This window comes from Pseudorasbora parva, chromosome 20, assembly GCF_024679245.1.
Source record: "Pseudorasbora parva isolate DD20220531a chromosome 20, ASM2467924v1, whole genome shotgun sequence".
Lineage (NCBI taxonomy): Eukaryota > Metazoa > Chordata > Actinopteri > Cypriniformes > Gobionidae > Pseudorasbora > Pseudorasbora parva.
Window position 1 is genome coordinate 5,865,428 of NC_090191.1, and position 21,906 is coordinate 5,887,333.

The window sequence follows — 21,906 nt, forward strand, 5'->3', positions numbered from 1 at the left end:
ACTGCCTTTTCTATGCAAATTAAAAACTCAAATCACCTGAAAGTTAGATGAGTGTGTTTGTTTGAGTATGCCCTTTACAGTAGAGGTGTTTTGATCCATAAAATGTATATTAAATGTGAAATATCATCTATGAACACTATGTCCAGGAGATTAGTTATTTGGCAGCCATAACGTAATTGGGAATCTGTACGTCTTTGTTTTTTCAACTCCCGTTCGACCCCAGAAGGCCCTAGGTCCCCCAGGCATGCGTTCCTATCTACGTCTCAGCGGCCCCTATCGGAATCCAGAGTTTCGAGAAGATCAGAGAAACTTCATTTTCCACCCAAAAATATCTATAAGGCATACCCCTTTGTGTTTTTTGGAGGGACATTTTCAAGTTTCTCCAATCTTCTCGGAACTTTGGATTCCGATAGGGGGTGCTGTGAGGTAGAGAGGAGCGTTGGTTTGGGGGCCCTGGAGCCTTCCATAGCTGAACGGGAGCCCCAAACATTAAAAAGGTCAATTTTCAAATTTATGCTGTGGCTCCAAATAACAGGTCCACGGGACTGCCTTTTCTATGCAAATTGTCAAGTCAAACTGGCAAAGATATAAATTAATTACAAACAGGATACAAATGATAAATGAACAGCATAGAAAATACATAAATAAATAAAAATAAACGAGAAAATAACTATGGTAATCTCAGCCAATCGGAGCGAGGGGCAGAAAAAGAGAGACGGGAAAAAAGGGATCCAGTGTTGGAATGAGACGCGGCGGGCGAGCTCTGCCGAAACTCCCGAGCTGGACGCGAGAAATTGCACAGACTCAATAATGAAACCGTTTAATAAGCTTTATTTTCAATTCATTTACATTTTCTGTATTTTTTGTCTTTGTCAAAGGTTTTTCACCTTTCTTCTGGTTTAATAAAAAGAAAAGATGAGTGGAATCCAGTTGGCCTCCGTTGATGATGTCGTTCTCTCTTTCAAGCGGGGAAATTGTGCACGCACAAAATAAGCTTGACAGTGAAAAACCGGGAAGCCAGTAGCAGCTGGAAACCTGTGGAACTTAAAGAGACAAGAGACACTGATTGAAGAATAATAAATTCTTTTCCCAACATTAACAAAAGTTAAAATGGCAGAGCAAGCGACTGGGAAATCACTCGAACAGCTGAAAGCTGAAAGGACAGTGGAGAAAAGAGCATTCACACGACTAATCAACACCATAACCAGAGCTTATCAAGAGATGACAGAAGAGGATCTTCAGGACAGTTTAAATAAACTCACAAAGCAAGCAGAAAAAGTCATGGAAGCAAATGATGATCTTGAAGCGGGCATCGAATTAGAGGCGGAGCTGGACACGGATGAGTCACCTGTGTTAACAGAACAGCAGAAAGCCGACCTTGATAAAACAGCGAGCAAATGTGAGTTAAAACTGAAAGAAGTTAAATGTCTTCTCCAAGAAACTCTCTGGGCCAAGTTTGGAGATATTGAACTGTCCATAGCATTGCAGGTTGCTGTAGCTGAGAGTGAACGTGTCGCAGCAGTAGTTCCAGATGGCAATCAAGAAGCATACGAGTTCATGCTCAGTCACCTTCAAAATTTGGTAAAGACCGCAAAAGACCTGCACAGCCGGTGGCAGCGGTGCATTCCCCAAGGTGATCAAAATAACTTCCGCCAGGGCCTGAGAAGTCTCGAGCTCAATGTTACCAGATTAGTTTCGAGAAAAGCTGATTTCATTCGTGCAAGACGAGAGGAGGAGGCAGAGAAGTTAACACCGCCACCAACGATCTCTAGCTACCCTGTGGCAACGATTAAGTTAAAGCCAACGTCCCTTCCAAAGTTCACTGGTAACAAACGTGACTTTCACAGATGGAAGAGAGACTGGGAAGCGCTTCAGAAGCAGGGCGAACCTACCGGCTCCAAGGAGGTTAAAAAGATCCAGGTTCTTGACAGTCTCGAAGAGAAGATTGTAAGAGATCTTCGCCTCACCACCTATAATACAGCAGATGACATTTTCCGTGTCTTGGAAAACCGCTATGGAAACGTGACAGCTATTGCTATTGAAATAGTGGAGGACTTGCAAAAGCTCCCTGCTATCAGAAGTCACCAGCCACGGAAAATAGTTGAATTAATCCAAACAGTAGAAAAGGCACTTGGAGATTTATGTGACCTTGGAAACACTGGCGCTATCAAAAATCCTTTAGTAACAAAGTCAATTGAAGGAAAGCTACCTGAGTCTCTCAAGAAGGAATGGCTTATTCACATTTCTGACCAGCAGAGCTCCGTTACGCCAGAAAATCGGTTTGATAATCTGTTAGCATTCCTCAAAAAGCAAGAGAGCATTTATGAGCAGCTTGAACAGCTAAGGGATGAGGAACCAAGCAGAAGGGAGTCAAGAACTGAGCCAAGATGGGCAAGAACAAAGTCCACAAAATCAAGCAACAACCAATCAGGGTGTGTAGTCTGTGATGACGTCAAACACAAAAGGAAGCTCTACTTCTGCAAACAGTTTCGTTCACTGAAGCTAACGGACAAAAAGGCCGCAGTAAGAAAACTGGGAGCTTGTAAAAGGTGTCTTGAAGTCCACGAGGACCATTCATTCTGCAAACCCAACTTTCTCTGCAAGATCCAAGCCTGCAAAGAAGAGAACGTTCCTGAGCATCACTATTATTTATGCCCAAATGCTGAAAGGAGAGAGAGCAGTGCTATACAGAAAAAGAGCAAGCTTCATCCTGAAGGAGGAAGAGGCCAGAGGGATTACACAAAAGATCAAGAGGACTTCCTCAGTAAACTCCCATCAGACTTAGCACAGCAATGCCGAAGTGTGTTCTCAAACACAGCATCAAGGGCGTTTAATGTGACAAAAGAACACCCAAGTTTGCTAGCAGAAGGTGGGTTGCTGGAACTGCCAGTAATCATGATGCTTCTCAATGTGACCGCTAATGCCGGACAGAAAATTGGGACACTAATTGATTTGGCATCAGACACTAATTACATAACACACAGTGCTGCAAATCGTCTGAACCTGAGAGGTGAGAGAATCACTCTTGTCATCCATGGAGTCGGAGGGATGAAAGTTCGTGTAAGAACCAAACGTTATCTTCTTAAAATCAGAGTAAAAACCTTCCAGGGCACTCTCAGGTCACATCAGTTGGCTTGCTATGGATTAGAAAGCATTGCAGAGATTCAAAAAACAGTGTCACCTGAGCGATTGCAAGATTTCTTTCCCGATGTTCCCTTAACCGAACTGGCAAGGCCTAAAGTAGTTGAAATGCTTATAAGCCACCGAGAAGGTCAGTTAGCCCCGCAGAGGGTCAGAGTGGTTGGAGACCTTGTTCTATGGGATGGACCACTGGGAAAGACGGTTGGAGGAACTCATCCTGAGCTTTTTGAGGAGGTGGCTGTATCGGCTCACAGGTCCAAAACGCATTTCGCAAGGTCGATGAGAATGGCTGCTGTAAAGTATGAGGAAGTAATGGAGTTCTGTCCACCAAACAAGCCAGTAGCCAAATTTCATGAATCAAGCGCATCATCCAGCACCCGAGATTTTCTGGAGTGGTGGAAGTGGGATTCCATCGGCGCAGCGTGTGAGCCTAAATGTGGTGGGTGCCGCTGTGGAAATTGCCAACCAGGTGGGAAGGAAATGACTCTTGCTGAGGAGAGGGAACTCGAAATAGTAAGAGAAGGCCTCACTTACGTTATGGAGGATAACCACAGCAAGGAGCCACATTGGCATGCCAAGTATCCATGGTTGGAAGATCCAGCTTCCTTACCAAACAACCGGAAGGCGGTTGAGGCTACTTTCTTGAGGATGGAGAAACAGCTAGCCAAAGAACCTGAATGGAAGGCTCCCTATAGCGCTCAAGTGCAGGATATGCTTGACAGAGGGGCTGCAGTAAAGTTATCTGAAGAGACAATCACAAACTGGACTGGCCCTGTGTGGTATGTAAGCCATCTTATTGCTCCTAACCCTCACTCAGTCACAACACCAGTGAGGCTTGTTTGGAACAGCAGCCAAAGGTTCAAAGGTGTTAGCATGAACGATTTGTTAGTGAAAGGACCAGACTTTCTTAACCAGATACGTGCTGTCCTGCTGAGGTTCAGGAGTGGAGTGTATGCGGCATTAGGAGACATCAGGAAAATGTACAATTCCGTTTGGTTGGAAGACCGTGAAATGAATCTACACAGATTCCTTTGGAGAAACTCTGAAGACGAGGAGCTGGAGGAATACGCGGTCACACGAGTCAACATTGGAGACAAGCCAGCAGGGTGCATCGCGCAGCTGGCAATGCGTGAAACTGCTAATTTACCATCCTTTGCTCACCTCGAGGAAGAGCGAAGAGTGCTCCATCAAGACAGCTATGTTGACGACATTCTCACGTCCCACAATGACTTTAACCAGCTGAAGTCCATCGTAGCAAATGTGGAGCTAATCTTAAAAGCAGGAGGATTTCTTCTTAAACCATGGGTCTTCTCAGATCAAAGTGAGAGGGGTGAGTCTGAATATGAGCCCTCTGGAACCAAAGAAAATATCATGGTTCTACCAAACCAAATGCATGATGATGAAAACAAAGCACTTGGCCTGGGCTATGATGTGGAAGATGACAAGCTCCGTGTGATGACATCAATTAATTTCTCAAAGAGAAAAAGGAAAATGCGACTTGGTCAGAATCTTTTGCAAGAGCAAGTCAGAACCCAAACACCAAACCCACTGACACGGAGGGAGCTGTTGAGTCAGATATCAGGGGTGTATGATCCAGTAGGCCTAGTGACTCCTGCCAAGCAGAAAGGGGCAATTTTGGTCCGCAGAGCTTTCCAAGAGGCAAAAGATGGAAGGGTTCCAGTCAGTGAAAGTTGGGACACCGCCCTCTCAGATGGTCTTAGGGAAGATGCGGTTAAACTCTTTGAGGAGTATGTCCAGCTTGGCCAAATTAAGTTCACTAGAGCTTTGACTCCCCCAAATTCCAGTGATAAACCCTGGGCGATAACCTTTTCAGATGGAAGTGAAAATGCTTATGGTGCGGTAATGTACCTCAGATGGAATTCTGATCAGGGCTCAATCATCAAGCTTGTGGAGTCCAAAGCAAAACTGACTCCGTTAGATCACAAAGGAGACGCTGTCAAAGCAGAAATGTGTGGAGCAGTGTTTGCTTCGCGGCTGCGAAAGTACTTTGAGCAGCATAGCCGAATTCGAGTTGGAAAGTGGTATCACTTGGTTGATAGCCAAACTGTCCTTGGTGCTATACAGCGAGAGAGCAATGGCTATAAAACATTTTTCGCTAACAGAATTGGAGAAATCCAAGAAATTACTAAGGCGCAAGAATGGTGGTGGATACCAGGTCCACAGAACATTGCAGATGTGATCACAAGGGGGGCTAATCCTCAAAGTCTTGATGAAAATTCAGAGTGGCAAAATGGGCCAAAGTTCCTTAGCTTACCAGTAGATGAGTGGCCAATAAAGTCAGCAAAGGATATAGCAGCTACAGCCCGAGAAAGCATCAGTAAGCTTCAAAAGAAGGCATTTGCAGCTGCACTGACAAGGTCTAAATCAAAACAACAGGGACCAGCTGAATTGTCAAGGCAAAATGAGGATCTCATCCAAGTCCAAACAGAACCCAGGAGACCACCTGCAGGATCAGCTGTCCAAAACTTATTAATAATGAAGCAGTTCAGTGAGCTATCCAGACTAGTTAACACAGTAGCGTGGGTTTGGAGGGCAGTGAAAAAGTTCCTTGGCAGAAATCGAACTGTAAATAACCCAAAGTGGGAGGCAGTCTCTTCAACAGGAACCATCTCCGTGAGAGAAAGACAAGATGCCCTTAGAGACATTTTTCTAGCTGCGCAAGAAGGTATAACCTTCCCGAACACCACCAGGGACAGGTTAGTTGTGTACGAGGATCCAGACTCTGGGCTGTTGGTTTGTGGTGGAAGAGTGCAGGTCTTTAAAGAAGATCAAGTTAGCGTCCCGATCCTTCCCTACAATGCATGGGTGTCCACATTGCTAGCCCGAGAATCTCACAGAGAAAGCCATGGAGGTTTGGCTGAAACTTTACTTAGGATGAGGAGGAAGGCTTGGGTCATCAGGGGTAGAAGAATAGCCCAAAAGGTTGTCGACAGCTGTGTTCAATGCCGGAGGACCAAAGCAAAGAAGTGTCAACAAGTTATGGGTGATTTGCCACCAGAGAGATCTCAGCCCGCTGTACCTTTCAAGTTTACAACAGTGGATCTCTTTGGGCCCTACCTTGTGAAAGATGATGTTAAGAAGAGAGCTTCCATGAAGGTCTGGGGTGTTGTCTTTTGCTGTATGTCAAGCAGAGCAATCCACGCAGAGTTGGCAAACACCCAATCAACTGAAAGTTTCTTAATGGCCTTCCAAAGATTTGCTGCAATTAGGGGCTTTCCTAAAAAGATCTATTCAGATCCTGGCACCAATTTCATCGGTGCAAGACCGGTTCTACAGGAGCTTTACAAGTTCCTGGAGGGCATCGACAAGTCTGCTCTAGAAGAAACAGCTGCACGAAATGGAACGGAATGGATGTGGAAAATTCATCCAGCCGATTCTCCACACAGGAATGGAGCTGCGGAGGCTGCAGTGCGCATTCTAAAAAGGGCACTCCAAAACTGTGGAGTCGAGTCTAGTCTCACTTACAGTGAATTCCAAACAGTACTTCAAATGGCAGCCAATCTTGCGAACGAGCGGCCTATCGATGCCAGAGCGCAAGCCCAGGAAGACTGTATCCAGTATGTAACTCCAAATGCACTACTGCTGGGGCGAGCATCCCAAAGCGGTGATGTCAAAACATTCGACTTTTCCAGTTACCCATTTAAACGCCTCCAAGCAATGCAGGTGATGGTGGATAAATTCTGGAGACACTGGAGCCAGCTTGCAGGTCCAAATTTATTCTTAAGGACCAAGTGGTATACCATGCATAGGAATGTTGCAATTGGAGACATCGTCTGGATAGCGGATCAAAATGCACTGAGAGGGCAATTTAAACTTGGCAGAGTAATCAGTGTCAATCAGGACAACAAGGGTGTTGTAAGGGACGTCAATGTTCGAACATTCCCAAGTTACCCTGTTCCTATTACAAAGCCCTCAAAAGCAACAACTAAGAACCACCCAGTGTCAAAGGAACGCAAAGAGAAGATCCCAAGTACTGTTCTTCACAGAGATGTGAGACGACTGGTGGTCCTTCTACCAATTGAAGAGCAAGTAACCAAGTAGTTTGGTGGAACATTCTAACTTGTCTGTAATTAGAAGTGTCAAGCAGTTTGCCTTCTAAGCATTGCGATTTCCTCGTGTATCCAAGGAAAATCGAATGGGAGGTGTCAAGTCAAACTGGCAAAGATATAAATTAATTACAAACAGGATACAAATGATAAATGAACAGCATAGAAAATACATAAATAAATAAAAATAAACGAGAAAATAACTATGGTAATCTCAGCCAATCGGAGCGAGGGGCAGAAAAAGAGAGACGGGAAAAAAGGGATCCAGTGTTGGAATGAGACGCGGCGGGCGAGCTCTGCCGAAACTCCCGAGCTGGACGCGAGAAATTGCACAGACTCAATAATGAAACCGTTTAATAAGCTTTATTTTCAATTTATTTACATTTTCTGTATTTTTTGTCTTTGTCAAAGGTTTTTCACCTTTCTTCTGGTTTAATAAAAAGAAAAGATGAGTGGAATCCAGTTGGCCTCCGTTGATGATGTCGTTCTCTCTTTCAAGCGGGGAAATTGTGCACGCACAAAATAAGCTTGACACAAATTAAGCACTCAAATCACCTGAAAGTTAGATGAGTGTGTTTGTTTGAGTGTGCCCTGTACAGTAGAGGTGTTTTGATCCATAAAATGTGTATTAAATGTGAAATATCATCTATGAACACTATGTCCAGGAGATTAGTTATTTGGCAGCCATTACGTAATTGGGAATCTGTACGTCTTTGTTTTTTCAACTCCCGTTCGACCCCAGAAGGCCCTAGGTCCCCCAGGCATGCGTTCCTATCTACGTCTCAGCGGCCCCTATCGGAATCCAGAGTTTCGAGAAGATCAGAGAAACTTCATTTTCCACCCAAAAAAATCTATAAGGCATACCCCTTTGTGTTTTTTGTAGGGACATTTTCAAGTTTCTCCAATCTTCTCAGAACTTTGGATTCCGATAGGGGGTGCTGTGAGGTAGAGAGGAGCGTTGGTTTGGGGGCCCTGGAGCCTTCCATAGCTGAACGGGAGCCCCAAACATTAAAAAGGTCAATTTTCAAATTTATGCTGTGGCCCCAAATAACAGGTCCACATGACTGCCTTTTCTATGCAAATTAAGCACTCAAATCACCTGAAAGTTAGATGAGTGTGTTTGTTTGAGTGTGCCCTGTACAGTAGAGGTGTTTTGATCCTTAAAATGTATATTAAATGTGAAATATCATCTATGAACACTATGTCCAGGAGATTAGTTATTTGGCAGGCATTACGTAATTGGGAATCTGTACGTCTTTGTTTTTTCAACTCCCGTTCGACCCCAGAAGGCCCTAGGTCCACCAGGCATGCGCTCCTATCTACGTCTCAGCGGCCCCTATCGGAATCCAGAGTTTCGAGAAGATCAGAGAAACTTCATTTTCCACCCCAAAAAATCTATAAGGCATACTGTGTTTTTTGGAGGGACATTTTCAAGTTTCTCCAATCTTCTCAGAACTTTGGATTCCGATAGGGGGTGCTGTGAGGTAGAGAGGAGCGTTGGTTTGGGGGCCCTGGAGCCTTCCATAGCTGAACGGGAGCCCCAAACATTAAAAAGGTCAATTTTCAAATGTATGCTGTGGCCCCAAATAACAGGTCCACGGGACTGCCTTTTCTATGCAAATTAAAAACTCAAATCACCTGAAAGTTAGATGAGTGTGTTTGTTTGAGTATGCCCTTTACAGTAGAGGTGTTTTGATCCATAAAATGTATATTAAATGTGAAATATCATCTATGAACACTATGTCCAGGAGATTAGTTATTTGGCAGCCATAACGTAATTGGGAATCTGTACGTCTTTGTTTTTTCAACTCCCGTTCGACCCCAGAAGGCCCTAGGTCCCCCAGGCATGCGTTCCTATCTACGTCTCAGCGGCCCCTATCGGAATCCAGAGTTTCGAGAAGATCAGAGAAACTTCATTTTCCACCCAAAAAAATCTATAAGGCATACCCCTTTGTGTTTTTTGGAGGGACATTTTCAAGTTTCTCCAATCTTCTCGGAACTTTGGATTCCGATAGGGGGTGCTGTGAGGTAGAGAGGAGCGTTGGTTTGGGGGCCCTGGAGCCTTCCATAGCTGAATGGGAGCCCCAAACATTAAAAAGGTCAATTTTCAAATTTATGCTGTGGCTCCAAATAACAGGTCCACGGGACTGCCTTTTCTATGCAAATTAAGCACTCAAATCACCTGAAAGTTAGATGAGTGTGTTTGTTTGAGTGTGCCCTGTACAGTAGAGGTGTTTTGATCCATAAAATGTGTATTAAATGTGAAATATCATCTATGAACACTATGTCCAGGAGATTAGTTATTTGGCAGCCATTACGTAATTGGGAATCTGTACGTCTTTGTTTTTTCAACTCCTGTTCGACCCCAGAAGGCCCTAGGTCCCCCAGGCATGCGTTCCTATCTACGTCTCAGCGGCCCCTATCGGAATCCAGAGTTTCGAGAAGATCAGAGAAACTTCATTTTCCACCCAAAAAAATCTATAAGGCATACCCCTTTGTGTTTTTTGTAGGGACATTTTCAAGTTTCTCCAATCTTCTCAGAACTTTGGATTCCGATAGGGGGTGCTGTGAGGTAGAGAGGAGCGTTGGTTTGGGGGCCCTGGAGCCTTCCATAGCTGAACGGGAGCCCCAAAAATAGAAACGTCCATTTTCAAATTTATGCTGTGGCCACAAATAACGGGTCCCCGGGACTGCCTTTTCTATGCAAATTAAGCACTCAAATCACCTGAAAGTTAGATGAGTGTGTTTGTTTGAGTGTGCCCTGTACAGTAGAGGTGTTTTGATCCATAAAATGTATATTATATGTAAAATATCATCTATGAACACTATGTCCAGGAGATTAGTTATTTGGCAGGCATTACGTAATTGGGAATCTGTACGTCTTTGTTTTTTCAACTCCCGTTCGACCCCAGAAGGCCCTAGGTCCACCAGGCATGCGCTCCTATCTACGCCTCAGCGGCCCCTATCGGAATCCAGAGTTTCGAGAAGATCAGAGAAACTTCATTTTCCACCCAAAAAAATCTATAAGGCATACATACCCCTTTGTGTTTTTTGGAGGGACATTTTCAAGTTTCTCCAATCTTCTCGGAACTTTGGATTCCGATAGGGAGTGCTGTGAGGTAGAGAGGAGCGTTGGTTTGGGGGCCCTGGAGCCTTCCATAGCTGAACGGGAGCCCCAAACATTAAAAAGGTCAATTTTCAAATTTATGCTGTGGCCCCAAATAACAGGTCCACGGGACTGCCTTTTCTATGCAAATTAAGCACTCAAATCACCTGAAAGTTAGATGAGTGTGTTTGTTTGAGTGTGCCCTGTACAGTAGAGGTGTTTTGATCCATAAAATGTATATTAAATGTAAAATATCATCTATGAACACTATGTCCAGGAGATTAGTTATTTGGCAGCCATTACGTAATTGGGAATCTGTACGTCTTTGTTTTTTCAACTCCCGTTCGAACCCAGAAGGCCCTAGGTCCACCAGGCATGTGCTCCTATCTACGTCTCAGCGGCCCCTATCGGAATCCAGAGTTTCGAGAAGATCAGAGAAACTTCATTTTCCACCCCAAAAAATCTATAAGGCATACATACCCCTTTGTGTTTTTTGGAGGGACATTTTCAAGTTTCTCCAATCTTCTCGGAACTTTGGATTCCGATAAGGGGTGCTGTGAGGTAGAGAGGAGCGTTGGTTTGGGGGCCCTGGAGCCTTCCATAGCTGAACGGGAGCCCCAAACATTAAAAAGGTCAATTTTCAAATTTATGCTGTGGCCCCAAATAACAGGTCCACGGGACTGCCTTTTCTATGCAAATTAAAAACTCAAATCACCTGAAAGTTAGATGAGTGTGTTTGTTTGAGTATGCCCTTTACAGTAGAGGTGTTTTGATCCATAAAATGTATATTAAATGTGAAATATCATCTATGAACACTATGTCCAGGAGATTAGTTATTTGGCAGCCATAACGTAATTGGGAATCTGTACGTCTTTGTTTTTTCAACTCCCGTTCGACCCCAGAAGGCCCTAGGTCCCCCAGGCATGCGTTCCTATCTACGTCTCAGTGGCCCCTATCGGAATCCAGAGTTTCGAGAAGATCAGAGAAACTTCATTTTCCACCCAAAAAAATCTATAAGGCATATGTTTTTTGGAGGGACATTTTCAAGTTTCTCCAATCTTCTCGGAACTTTGGATTCCGATAGGGGGTGCTGCGAGGTAGAGAGGAGCGTTGGTTTGGGGCCCCTGGAGCCTTCCATAGCTGAACAGGAGCCCCAAACATTAAAAAGGTCCATTTTCAAATTTATGCTGTGGCCCCAAATAACAGGTCCACGGGACTGCCTTTTCTATGCAAATTAAGCACTCAAATCACCTGAAAGTTAGATGAGTGTGTTTGTTTCAGTGTGCCCTGTACAGTAGAAGTGTTTTCATCCATAAAATGTATATTAAATGTAAAATATCATCTATGAACACTATGTCCAGGAGATTAGTTATTTGGCAGCCATTACGTAATTGGGAATCTGTACGTCTTTGTTTTTTCAACTCCCGTTCGACCCCAGAAGGCCCTAGGTCCACCAGGCATGTGCTCCTATCTACGTCTCAGCGGCCCCTATCGGAATCCAGAGTTTCGAGAAGATCAAAGAAACTTCATTTTCCACCCCAAAAAATCTATAAGTGTGTTATTTTGTGTTTTAACACAAAATTTGTGTTAAAATTTGTGTTGTGCTTTGTGTTTTTTGGAGGGACATTTTCAAGTTTCTCTGATCTTCTCGAAACTCTGGATTCCGATAGGGGCCACTGAGATGTAGATAGGAACACAAGCCTGGTGGCCCTAGGGCCTTCTGGGGCCGAACGGGAGTCGAAAACACAAAGATGTACAGATTCCCAACTACGTAATGGCTGCCAGTTAACTAATCTCCTGGACATAGTGTTCATAGATGATATTTCAGATTTAATATACATTTTATGGATGAAAACACTTCTACTGTACAGGGCACACTCAAACAAACACACTCATCTAACTTTCAGGTGATTTGAGTGCTTGAGTGCAGCCTCCGGGGCACCCCCTGGCGGAACGGAAACGTGTTCGTTAGAGGACGTCGAGACCTTTCCAACGAGACCTCACACGAGGCCAGGGACCCCTTCGTTCAGAAGAAATAAGGCTGAGAGGGTTCCGCGGTCCCCAGATTTCGCACAGTGGCTCCTGAGGGCCCCCCGAGCGACATACTAACAGTGCCTGTCTCTAGAGCGGAGCGGGACTAAATTGACCCTTTAACTCCATTTTCTTACAAGGTCATCTCATTCTCTTGTGACTTCAGAGGCTTTTGAGAGATTCTTAGTTGCGAGGGGCCAGCTTTTTCCCAGGAGGACCTAGCTTTTCACGCTTCAGGGCCGTGAGTCGGGGGCCCCGGCAGAGTCGGAATCCTCAAACTCCGTCCCGGCCGTCCGTATGCTGATTTACGCGAGTAGTGCTCTGGTGGGATAAGGTTAGGGTTAGGCCTAAAGGCCCACGAGGTCCTGGCGTTTCACGATTCAGGGACGTGAGCCGGGGACCCCGCAGAGTCGCATTCCGCGAGCTCGAGGCGGCGCAACCTTTTGTCTCCGAACGGGAGCCGCTCGAAGCTGGATTTACGCTCGGCCTCTTTTTTTGACCTTTCGACCCCGGGAAGAGGCCGCGGGCCAGTCACACTATCCTGTCCGACTTGGGGGATTGTGCCGACAAGGAAAATGGCTCCCCCTGGCCGGTCGGCCCTTCCCAAGCCGTTTTATTGCCACGTGTCCGGGAGGGCCGTTAATTAACTGAGACGAAGAACCCCCGAAAGAGGCCACGGGTCCGCCGGACGTTTCCGTCTGACTCGGGGGAGGGCCGGCCCAGAGGGATCGCGGCCTTTTTTTTGACCTTTCGACCCCCGAAAGGGGCCAAGTTCCCGCTGGACTTGGATGATCGTGGCGAGAGGGGAAATGGCGCCCTCTGGCCGGTCTGCCCTTCCGAAGCCATTTCGTCGCCGATATTCACAGCCTCCATTAAATAACGGGTTTTGCCCGGATTTTGCATGCCGACTCACGGGGCCCCCCCTAGCGACACGCCGCAACGGCCTGGCCCTCGCGCCGAGCCGAGTCGTTCCGAGCCACCCTGCCGAGGCTCTGCCTCAAGGCTCTTTCACTGACACACAAAGAGAGGCCTCTGAATGATTTAGAACGGGGGAGGGGTTGTCCCACGGGAAGGCCCTAGAGCTTCGCACTTTGGGGGCGTGCGCCGGGGGGCCCCCGGGGAGTCTCCACGTAAAATCTCGAGACGCCACGCCCTTCCGTCCCCAAACGGGGGCCGTCCGGAGCCAGATTTACACCCATACCGGTCCAGAGGGATCGCGGCCTCTTTTTTGACCTTTCAACCCCCGAAAGCGGCCGGGGGTCCGCCGGACTTTACCGCCCAAATCGGGGTGCCGCGGCGAGTAGGAAAGAGCCGCCCCCTGGCCGATCGGCCCTCTCTAAGCGGCGTCCGCGAACCCGCTCTGGCGAGCCCTCTTGCGAAAAAGGCAGAGAGGGATTTTGCTACGGAGGTCTGCGGGCCCCAGATTTGGCACCCTGGCACATGGGGGGCCCCCGAACGGCACACCCAGAGGGCGTGGCCCTCGGGGCAGGGAAAAAATATGCGACGTCGCAGAGCTCCGCGCTTCGGGGACCCGAGTCGGTCGCCCCGCCCTTCCGTTCCCGAACGGGGGCCGTCCCGGGGGCCGGGAACCCGAATCTCAAGGAGCCGCGGCCTTCCGCGTCCGAACGGGAGCGAAATGAAAATTTTGCGGGATATCGGACAAATAACCTGTCTGTGGGATGGGGGCGTGGCCGCACCCGCCCACCTGAGGATTGGTCCAATGGCGAGCAAGCGAAGACACCTGAGCCAATCCATTACCTTGTAGAGGCGAGTACATAATCGGATACAGGCTCCACTCTGAGATTGTAAAATCTGGTGAATATGTTCGGTGTTGCCCAGCCTGCAGCTCTGCAGATGTTTGTTAGCGGAGCGCCATGCGCTAAAGCCCAAGAGAAGGCCACACTCCGAGTGGAGTGTGCCCTAACCCCAAGGGGGCATGGGCGCCCCTGCTGCTGGTATGCCAAAACAATGGTGTCCACTATCCAGTGAGACAACCTTTGCTTTGAGAGAGCCTTCCCTTTCAGCTTCCCACCATAACAGACAAAGAGCTGGTCTGAGGTCTTGAAACACTGCGTCCTGTCTACGTAAGCGCGAAGGGCGTGTACTGGACAGAGCAGTGCCAAGGCTGGGTCTGCCTCCTCCAAAGGCAGCGCTTGCAGGTTCACCACCTGGTCTCTAAACGGAGTGGTGGGAACCTTGGGCACATATCCAAGCCGGGGTCTCAGGATCATGTGAGTCACCTGGCCCGAATTCCAGGTATGCTTCGTCAACCGAAAATGCCTGCAGGTCCCCTACCCTCTTGATGGAGGTCAGTGCGGTCAGGAGCGCTGTCTTCATAGACAAGAACTTAACATCTACTGACCGCAAAGGCTCAAATGGGGCCCTCTGCAGAGCACTTAAAACTACTGAGAGGTCCCAAGAGGGTACGAGAGGAGCACGAGGAGGATGTAGTCTCCTCGCACCCCTCAGGAACTTGATGACAAGCTCGTGCTTACTTACCGGTTTACCGTCCAAGAGGTCATGGTAGGCGGTGAAGGGGGGATTTTGAAATCCACTGCCGCTTCAATATACCTGTATATATTTATATCCTATAACTTCATAATCAAAACCTTAATTGATATTCATCTTCCTATATTACCTATAATATTATAATGATTCTATCCAGTTATGATTTTGTTTTAGTTTCTTGTTTTCTAAAGTGTGTATTTGGTCTCTGAGGAGTGACTGAGGGTCTGGCCTAGAGTTGTGTGATGTGTCACTAAACACTGGCAACAAGGTCGTGTGTTTGGATTTGAGGTATCACACACCCCTAACATGTCAGGAGTGGAGTAACAGCGTTTGCTCACTTAGCCCGGCTTCCAGATATGAAATATGGATTTGTCTTTCATTTAATTTATTATGTTTTATTCCTTTTATATTTCCTTTTACTGAAACACTAAAGACTCAAGATGAAAATTGCCTGTACTATTGTGTGTCCCTCTCACTAAAAGAAAGCACATGTTATCAGTATGTTTTGGTAAGAACTAGTTAGAACTGGAGCTTAATCAGCTCCAACCTTGGAGAGACTGTGAATCTGTGTATGTGCGCAATATTCTATGCTACAGATCAGAATGGTGTTCAATGGGCACCCTAAGAGATGGGTGGACTTGTTGTTCTGGGCAAGCTGGCGCCTGCTCCAGATCTGGAAGGTCACTACGGGCCTAATTCTGGGTGAGAGCATCAACAAGTGACACGTCAGTGGAAACGTGCATCAGATTAACTGACTCGAGTGGAAATTTACCATGACTGTGCATTGTCTCTGAGCCAATCAGAATCATCCACATTGCAGTAATGACGTGGATAAGACCTTGAAAACGGTATAACTGTTGGGACAATTGTATGTACGATGGGGCGAGGCAACGAGACTGTGAGAGAGGGAGCGCGGCCTACGAACTCCTTGTGAGACTTGAAGCTGGCTTCTGCTTTTGAAACTGCAAACTATTCTTAAGTAAATTTTTCTTTTAATTAATTGCAATCCTGACTCTGTCTTCATTTCTTCACTACTGGTCCTGGGTCATAAGCTGTTAACCCCTAACAGTTTTGGTGGAGGATGCGCGGGCAATCATTCCTTGGTGACACCCCTGGCAAAACAACAAATAAGGTAGTAGAAAGCTTTAATTATTTGGTTAGGGCTGTCTGACTGGAAGAGATTGGGTACGGGGAGCGAGAGAGCTTCATTTCGATAGGAATGGGGATTAATTATACTAAGTGTTTGTTTTTTGGGAACAGCATAAGGGTATAAGAAGGTCGCTGAGAGCACGCCACGTTACTACGGGCAACGGCTAACGCGTAGCAGACAGCGCAAGACACGTGTCTAATACAGAGGAGAGCCCATTGGGGGCCACTGGTGTAGCACCACCTCTACAGGGGCACGTCTCTCTGGTCTGTGATCTGTTTGTCTGAGTTAGAGTCTTAAGAGACGGTCACACGGACCAGGGGGCATCGCAAACCTGCTCTCTCTCTTCCATCTCAGATAGGGGTACCCCGAACTTAGTGAATCAGGCAGTCAGGGAATAAAATATTAGTTATTAGTTAAACAAAATTAAAAATAGATTCAGGAGTTGTTTGCCAGGGATGCATCTGGAACGATCCCGAGTAAAATAAAAATTGTGACCCAAATTGGCACGGACCAGTATGTGTGACGTTTTCGTACAAGTGTCCTTTGCAGTTTCATCACGCAGAAGCCACAGCTGTGTTGGGTAAAGATCGCCGCCTCCATCTCTTGCTGTTTCGGTGAGTATGAACTTTGACTAAAATATGGCTGATAAATTGTGAGATGATCAGTAACTTGATCAGTCTTGATAATATGTTGAAATGAAAGAGAGCAAATGCTGTAACTAGCTTTGCTCTGAAGCCCTCACTTAAAAGAAATTTGCAGAACATATTTATAAAAAAAAATTAAAACATGGAAGCAAGGTTTTAATTCAGACTGAAAAGTTAAATAGCATCCTGACTTGCTACAAACAAAGAGTGCTTATTAATGAATTTGTAGAATGGGTGGGGTTTAACCCCTGAAAGAAAAATCCCAGAAGTTACTGAGGGATGGTATAGTCTAATTACCAAACGTAATAAATTGTCTGAAATTACTGGAATTGAGGTGTAGTCTAAAAAAAAAAAAAAAGGGCTTGAGATTGTTTTTGAAAAAGCGAAAACACCAAGATGTGTGAGCAGCCAGTCTTATCTGCCCCCTCCCCTCTCGCGCGCTCTTCTCTTCTCTTCTCTGTCCGAGCGAGTGCCGCTTTAGGCACCGCCTTACAGACTGGGAACTAGACTGAAACATGCCAGTTGCTAAATGACAGAGAGTTTTAATTGTGGTCAGCAGGGCCATTTTGTATGTAACTGTAACCACCCACCCATAAGGTGTAGAAATGGTGGCAAATCAGCCCATCAGACTAAATTTTGTAGATGAAACAAAGTAAGAAAGTAACAAAGAAGTGGCTTACACTCTGTCTAACAAAATAATGAAATATGAATTTAACGACTTTAGTTATTATTTTTGAAGGAAAGATCTATGATAATTAATTAAAATTATGAGGTAAAATTAAAGACAATGACAGAAAAACATGTGAGGTGAGAAAATATATAAACAGTGACATTAGAGGTTTAAATGACAGGTTTATAAAAAAGGTGCTTCCTGTTCCTCTTTTCTGATAAAGTTAATTTGTCTGAATGTTGGTAATAACAGTTTTTATCAAATAAATTGGGGTTAATATGTTAAAAACCCTAGATGCTGGTGTTTTGGTTTCAAAAAGATAAGCTGGTGCAGAGCTCTAATAAAACAATTCGCTTATCTGAATCTGGCCCCCACCATTTCTGGTGCTATGGCCGAACTTGAAAGAGTAACAGAGACTTAATCTGAGAAATGTATAGTTTCTAAATTAATTGTATGGGAAAAAGACAAATAAAATTATGATTAATTAAAATTGTGATCTCTGTCTAAGGATAGAGTATAAAGGAAATGTTTGATGTCTTATATGAAAACAATTTTAATTTCTAGCCAGATCTTATGCTGAGCTAGTGTGAGTAGTATAAAGTTTATGAAAACACAGTGAACCATCCTGATTAACTCAGAGTCTCTCTCTCATTCAAAACCAGCTCAATGCTGTTATCTGAGCCTGTGTCAAAGGTGATAAGAGATTTATAGTAAAAGCACAGTGCATCAGTTGAAAATCATAGAGACAGTGATTTGTTAAAAAGAGTGAGAGTGCCATTAGGAGGGCAATAATAAAGGTATAAGATGTTTTCAAATACAGAATTTTAATGAACTGAAATTTTTAAATAAATTATTCCATGACCAGTGACATCTTTGTCTAATCTTAGCCGCCACCATGCACAGGACCAATGGATCAGGTCAGAGTCAACATGCAGGACATTATATTGAGTGGACAGTGGTTATGGCTAAATTCACTGAGTATAATCTACGCATTATGTTGCGGTTTGGAAGATGTAATTGGTATCAGTGATTAAGTGTTATGATTAACCTGTCTCCATGTTCTACTTATAGTAAGCAGACTAAATGGCTCTGGTGACTCTTGAATGCACTTTCCCCAAGGCTCCAGAAAAACATCTGATCCATTTTAAGGGTCAAAGATCTCAAGCGATGACCAATGTGAATGAGGGTGATTCGCCTAAGACGGGTAAGATCCTCTTTTGGCCAGCAGGGGGACGACCTAAGACATGGGGGTCACCGCCATTGGGCACTTCCAAGAAGGGAGGTGTTTTATGTGAGGTGTGTATGAGAGTTGAACCGATGTCTGTGAGGCCAGCAGCATCAGTAAGGGGGGACGCTGTGGTTGTAGGGGCCGAGAGTCCAGACAGGACACAGCATGGCCTGCCCTAATAATGGCTCCTCCATACCGCTCACTCAAGTACCGCACTGTTTGTGAATGCCAGGGAAGACCCTGAGTGAAAGTTATGATGGTAAAGGTCATTCAAGAGCCAGCTGAGACCATGAGGTGATTGTCAATAACTTTGTGGAGACCAGAACAAAAATGCATTAACTGAATCAGTAAAACTGTGATATTGAACTAATATTTCCATATCATGAGTTTAATCCTGCAGGTCATTAGATATGGCAGTGGAGAATTTGAAGGCATGGTGGTGTCTAAAGATAAGAACAGCTGTTGAAGTTTAAAGAGGAGGTCTGGATAACAAAAGGTATTTAACTAAAGTAACTTGAAGAAAATAATTCATAGCATAACTTATTTTGAGATGATTATATATCTCTAATTGGAAAGTTAAACATTTAAATTTCTGATACAAATTTATTCTTTAAGGATAAACTTTGTGAAGGTTAAAAATTAATGAATTTAATAAAAGAGACTATCCGTGTAAGAGAGAGAGAGAGACTGCTTGAGAAGGAGGAATGGTGCTCTGTCTGTTATCATCCTGCTAAAGCTGAAACAAAACAAAAGCAATGATATCAGAGCCAAAACAACCCAGCTGACTTCTCTAAAAATGAAGGAATAACAAACAGACATGATTTGAAAATTGGTTAAGAAACCATGTAAGAACTGAGTTTAAATATTTTTTAGTTAAACACTAAAAGCAAATTTTGAGAATGAGCAATTCAAAATTATATGTTTAATGTGCGTATGCTTGTTGATGACTGCACTTTATGTTTTGTATGTGTTGGTTTGTGAAACTGTTCTGTCCTGATAGTGTGTGTGTGAGGTCATTAACCTCTGGAATGAGTGTTTATCATTACAGATGGGTTAAGGCAAACGACAACTTTTAAAGAAACTGCTAATTCTGAAGGAAATTTCTGGGAAAGTTGATCCAGAACATGGGACGAGCTTTAAGTGGACTGGTATCCAGCTCTGTCCGTTACTGGTAATTATGACTAATTTTGTCATTTATGATGCTGATTTGAATTAATCTCTGGATTAGTTGAAGTGGAATTATAAAGTTAAAGATTGCCGTTTCTTAGTGGGTTAAACACCCATCTCTAAATTTAACTGAGGGTTTAAATTGAAATAATGTCAATTGATTAGAAATGGTAAACATAAATGTTAGAAACTTGACGGCAGAGACAAAGTGACAAATTGGCTGAAGTCACTTCTAAATTATCCAGAGATTCCCTCATATTTCTGAAGGCAGAAGGGCGACCAAAAAGATAACTTCTAAAAGAAAAAGTTTTATTTTTATTTTTCATCCCTTAAATGGATGCAGGACATTAGATGTCTAGTAATAATGTCTAATTAATGTTAAAGGAGCAAGTGACTAAGTTTTTCGGTGTGACTGGGATTGAAAGATGAATAAAATAATATTTTGGTTTCTGTAGAGCAGTAGAGATAAGACTGAAACAATAACGATCACATGGTGCATCTGCACTAGAGACTTACTATTTTGATAAAGAATAATCTGACAAGTTAAAATGAGAGAGACATAGCCCTAAAGATTAATGTCGTGAAAATAAAACTTCTGACAGAATTTATTTTACCTGAAGTCAAATTAAATACATTGAATGATTTTCAAAATACAGATTGTTTTAGAACAGTTTTAAATAAATTGATGATGACTACAAATTTTTAATACTTTATAAAGTAATATGGGAGATTATGAAAATGTGTAAGTTCTTGGTAAAATTATAACAATTTTGGTGTAAGTGGCAAAGGAAGGCTAGTGAGGACTTGATGAGAAGTATCACTGCCAGATGACATAAATCAACAGGGTTAAGATTTGAGTCATTTGGAGCTTACGCCTAAAGAGTTTTAATGGACAAGACATTGAAAGAAAAATGTTACTTTAAAGGAAACCCTAATGAATTGATTTTGAATGGTTTACTAAATAACATGGGTTTGAAAAGTTATTTTGAAAAATAATTGGTATTGAGTATGATTAAGCACAATGTCACAAGATAAAGATGTGAACAAGTTGATTGAATGTTATACAAATGGATAATTATGTCATTTTGATGAAGTTTTCAACATTAACAATTTTATGGTTCTGTTCATTTAAGTTAAATATGATGTGGGCTATCATGAGTGAAAACTGGATTTGATGGAAATAGCAAGTGTAACAAAAAGGTTTGAGTATGTGGAAACCTATGGAAAAGAAAAAGATGTGTTATGAAAATGGGTTTAACAAGAAGGTTCTTGAGTAAAATCAGGGAAAGCGATTGAAATGGATGTTATGTACATGTTTGAGAAAGAAATGAATGGGATGTGTAATTAAGATGGTACATGTATGTAGACTGTAAACTGAAGGATGTTTTATGCAGAGACTGAATGTAATTGGATGGATTATGATGCCTATTTATTTTGTTTATTTTTATTTCAGACCACTATTGTTTTTGAAGATGAAGAAGGTCTGTGTTTAAAAGAAGTGTATTTAAAATCCCTCTTTTTAGATTAGATATCTTGGTATTTATAATGGGGTGGTATTTAACATGGGGTGCTAATGTAGTATGTCCTCTTGAGGATGAATATGTGCTTATTGTAATCAATCAAGCCATTGATAAAACCAAATTAGATGAGATTAATATTGGTTGAAGTTAAATCCCTGAGGGGAAAAGAGATTTTCTTTTTTTCAAAGATTATAAACTAAAAAGGGGAGGGCATGGAACATTATGAAGCGGTCTAAATTGGTAGACCAACTTTAGAGGGTCATTGGGACCCCAAAATTGGCCTTTAGGAGGGAGTGAAGGGGGGATTTTGAAATCCACTGCCGCTTCAATATACCTGTATATATTTATATCCTATAACTTCATAATCAAAACCTTAATTGATATTCATCTTCCTATATTACCTATAATATTATAATGATTCTATCCAGTTATGATTTTGTTTTAGTTTCTTGTTTTCTAAAGTGTGTATTTGGTCTCTGAGGAGTGACTGAGGGTCTGGCCTAGAGTTGTGTGATGTGTCACTAAACACTGGCAACAAGGTCGTGTGTTTGGATTTGAGGTATCACACACCCCTAACATGTCAGGAGTGGAGTAACAGCGTTTGCTCACTTAGCCCGGCTTCCAGATATGAAATATGGATTTGTCTTTCATTTAATTTATTATGTTTTATTCCT

The 21,906-nt window shown here is 43.7% G+C and overlaps 1 protein-coding gene across 1 annotated transcript; it reads left to right on the top strand.

The window, feature by feature from the left end:
* The first annotated feature begins 3,228 nt into the window (after positions 1-3,228).
* LOC137049208 (uncharacterized) lies at positions 3,229-7,712 on the top strand. The gene is made up of 2 exons (XM_067427669.1): positions 3,229-7,228; positions 7,620-7,712. Exon 1 carries the CDS (start codon positions 3,250-3,252, stop codon positions 7,201-7,203), a length of 3,954 nt encoding a protein of 1,317 aa, XP_067283770.1. The 5' UTR covers positions 3,229-3,249; the 3' UTR covers positions 7,204-7,228; positions 7,620-7,712.
* Positions 7,713-21,906: the final 14,194 nt, after the last annotated feature.

What these genes read in the sequence shown, in the direction of transcription:
- LOC137049208 (XM_067427669.1), top strand. Translation starts at nt 3,250, where the DNA reads ATGCTTATAAGCCACCGAGAAGGTCAGTTAGCCCCGCAGAGGGTCAGA.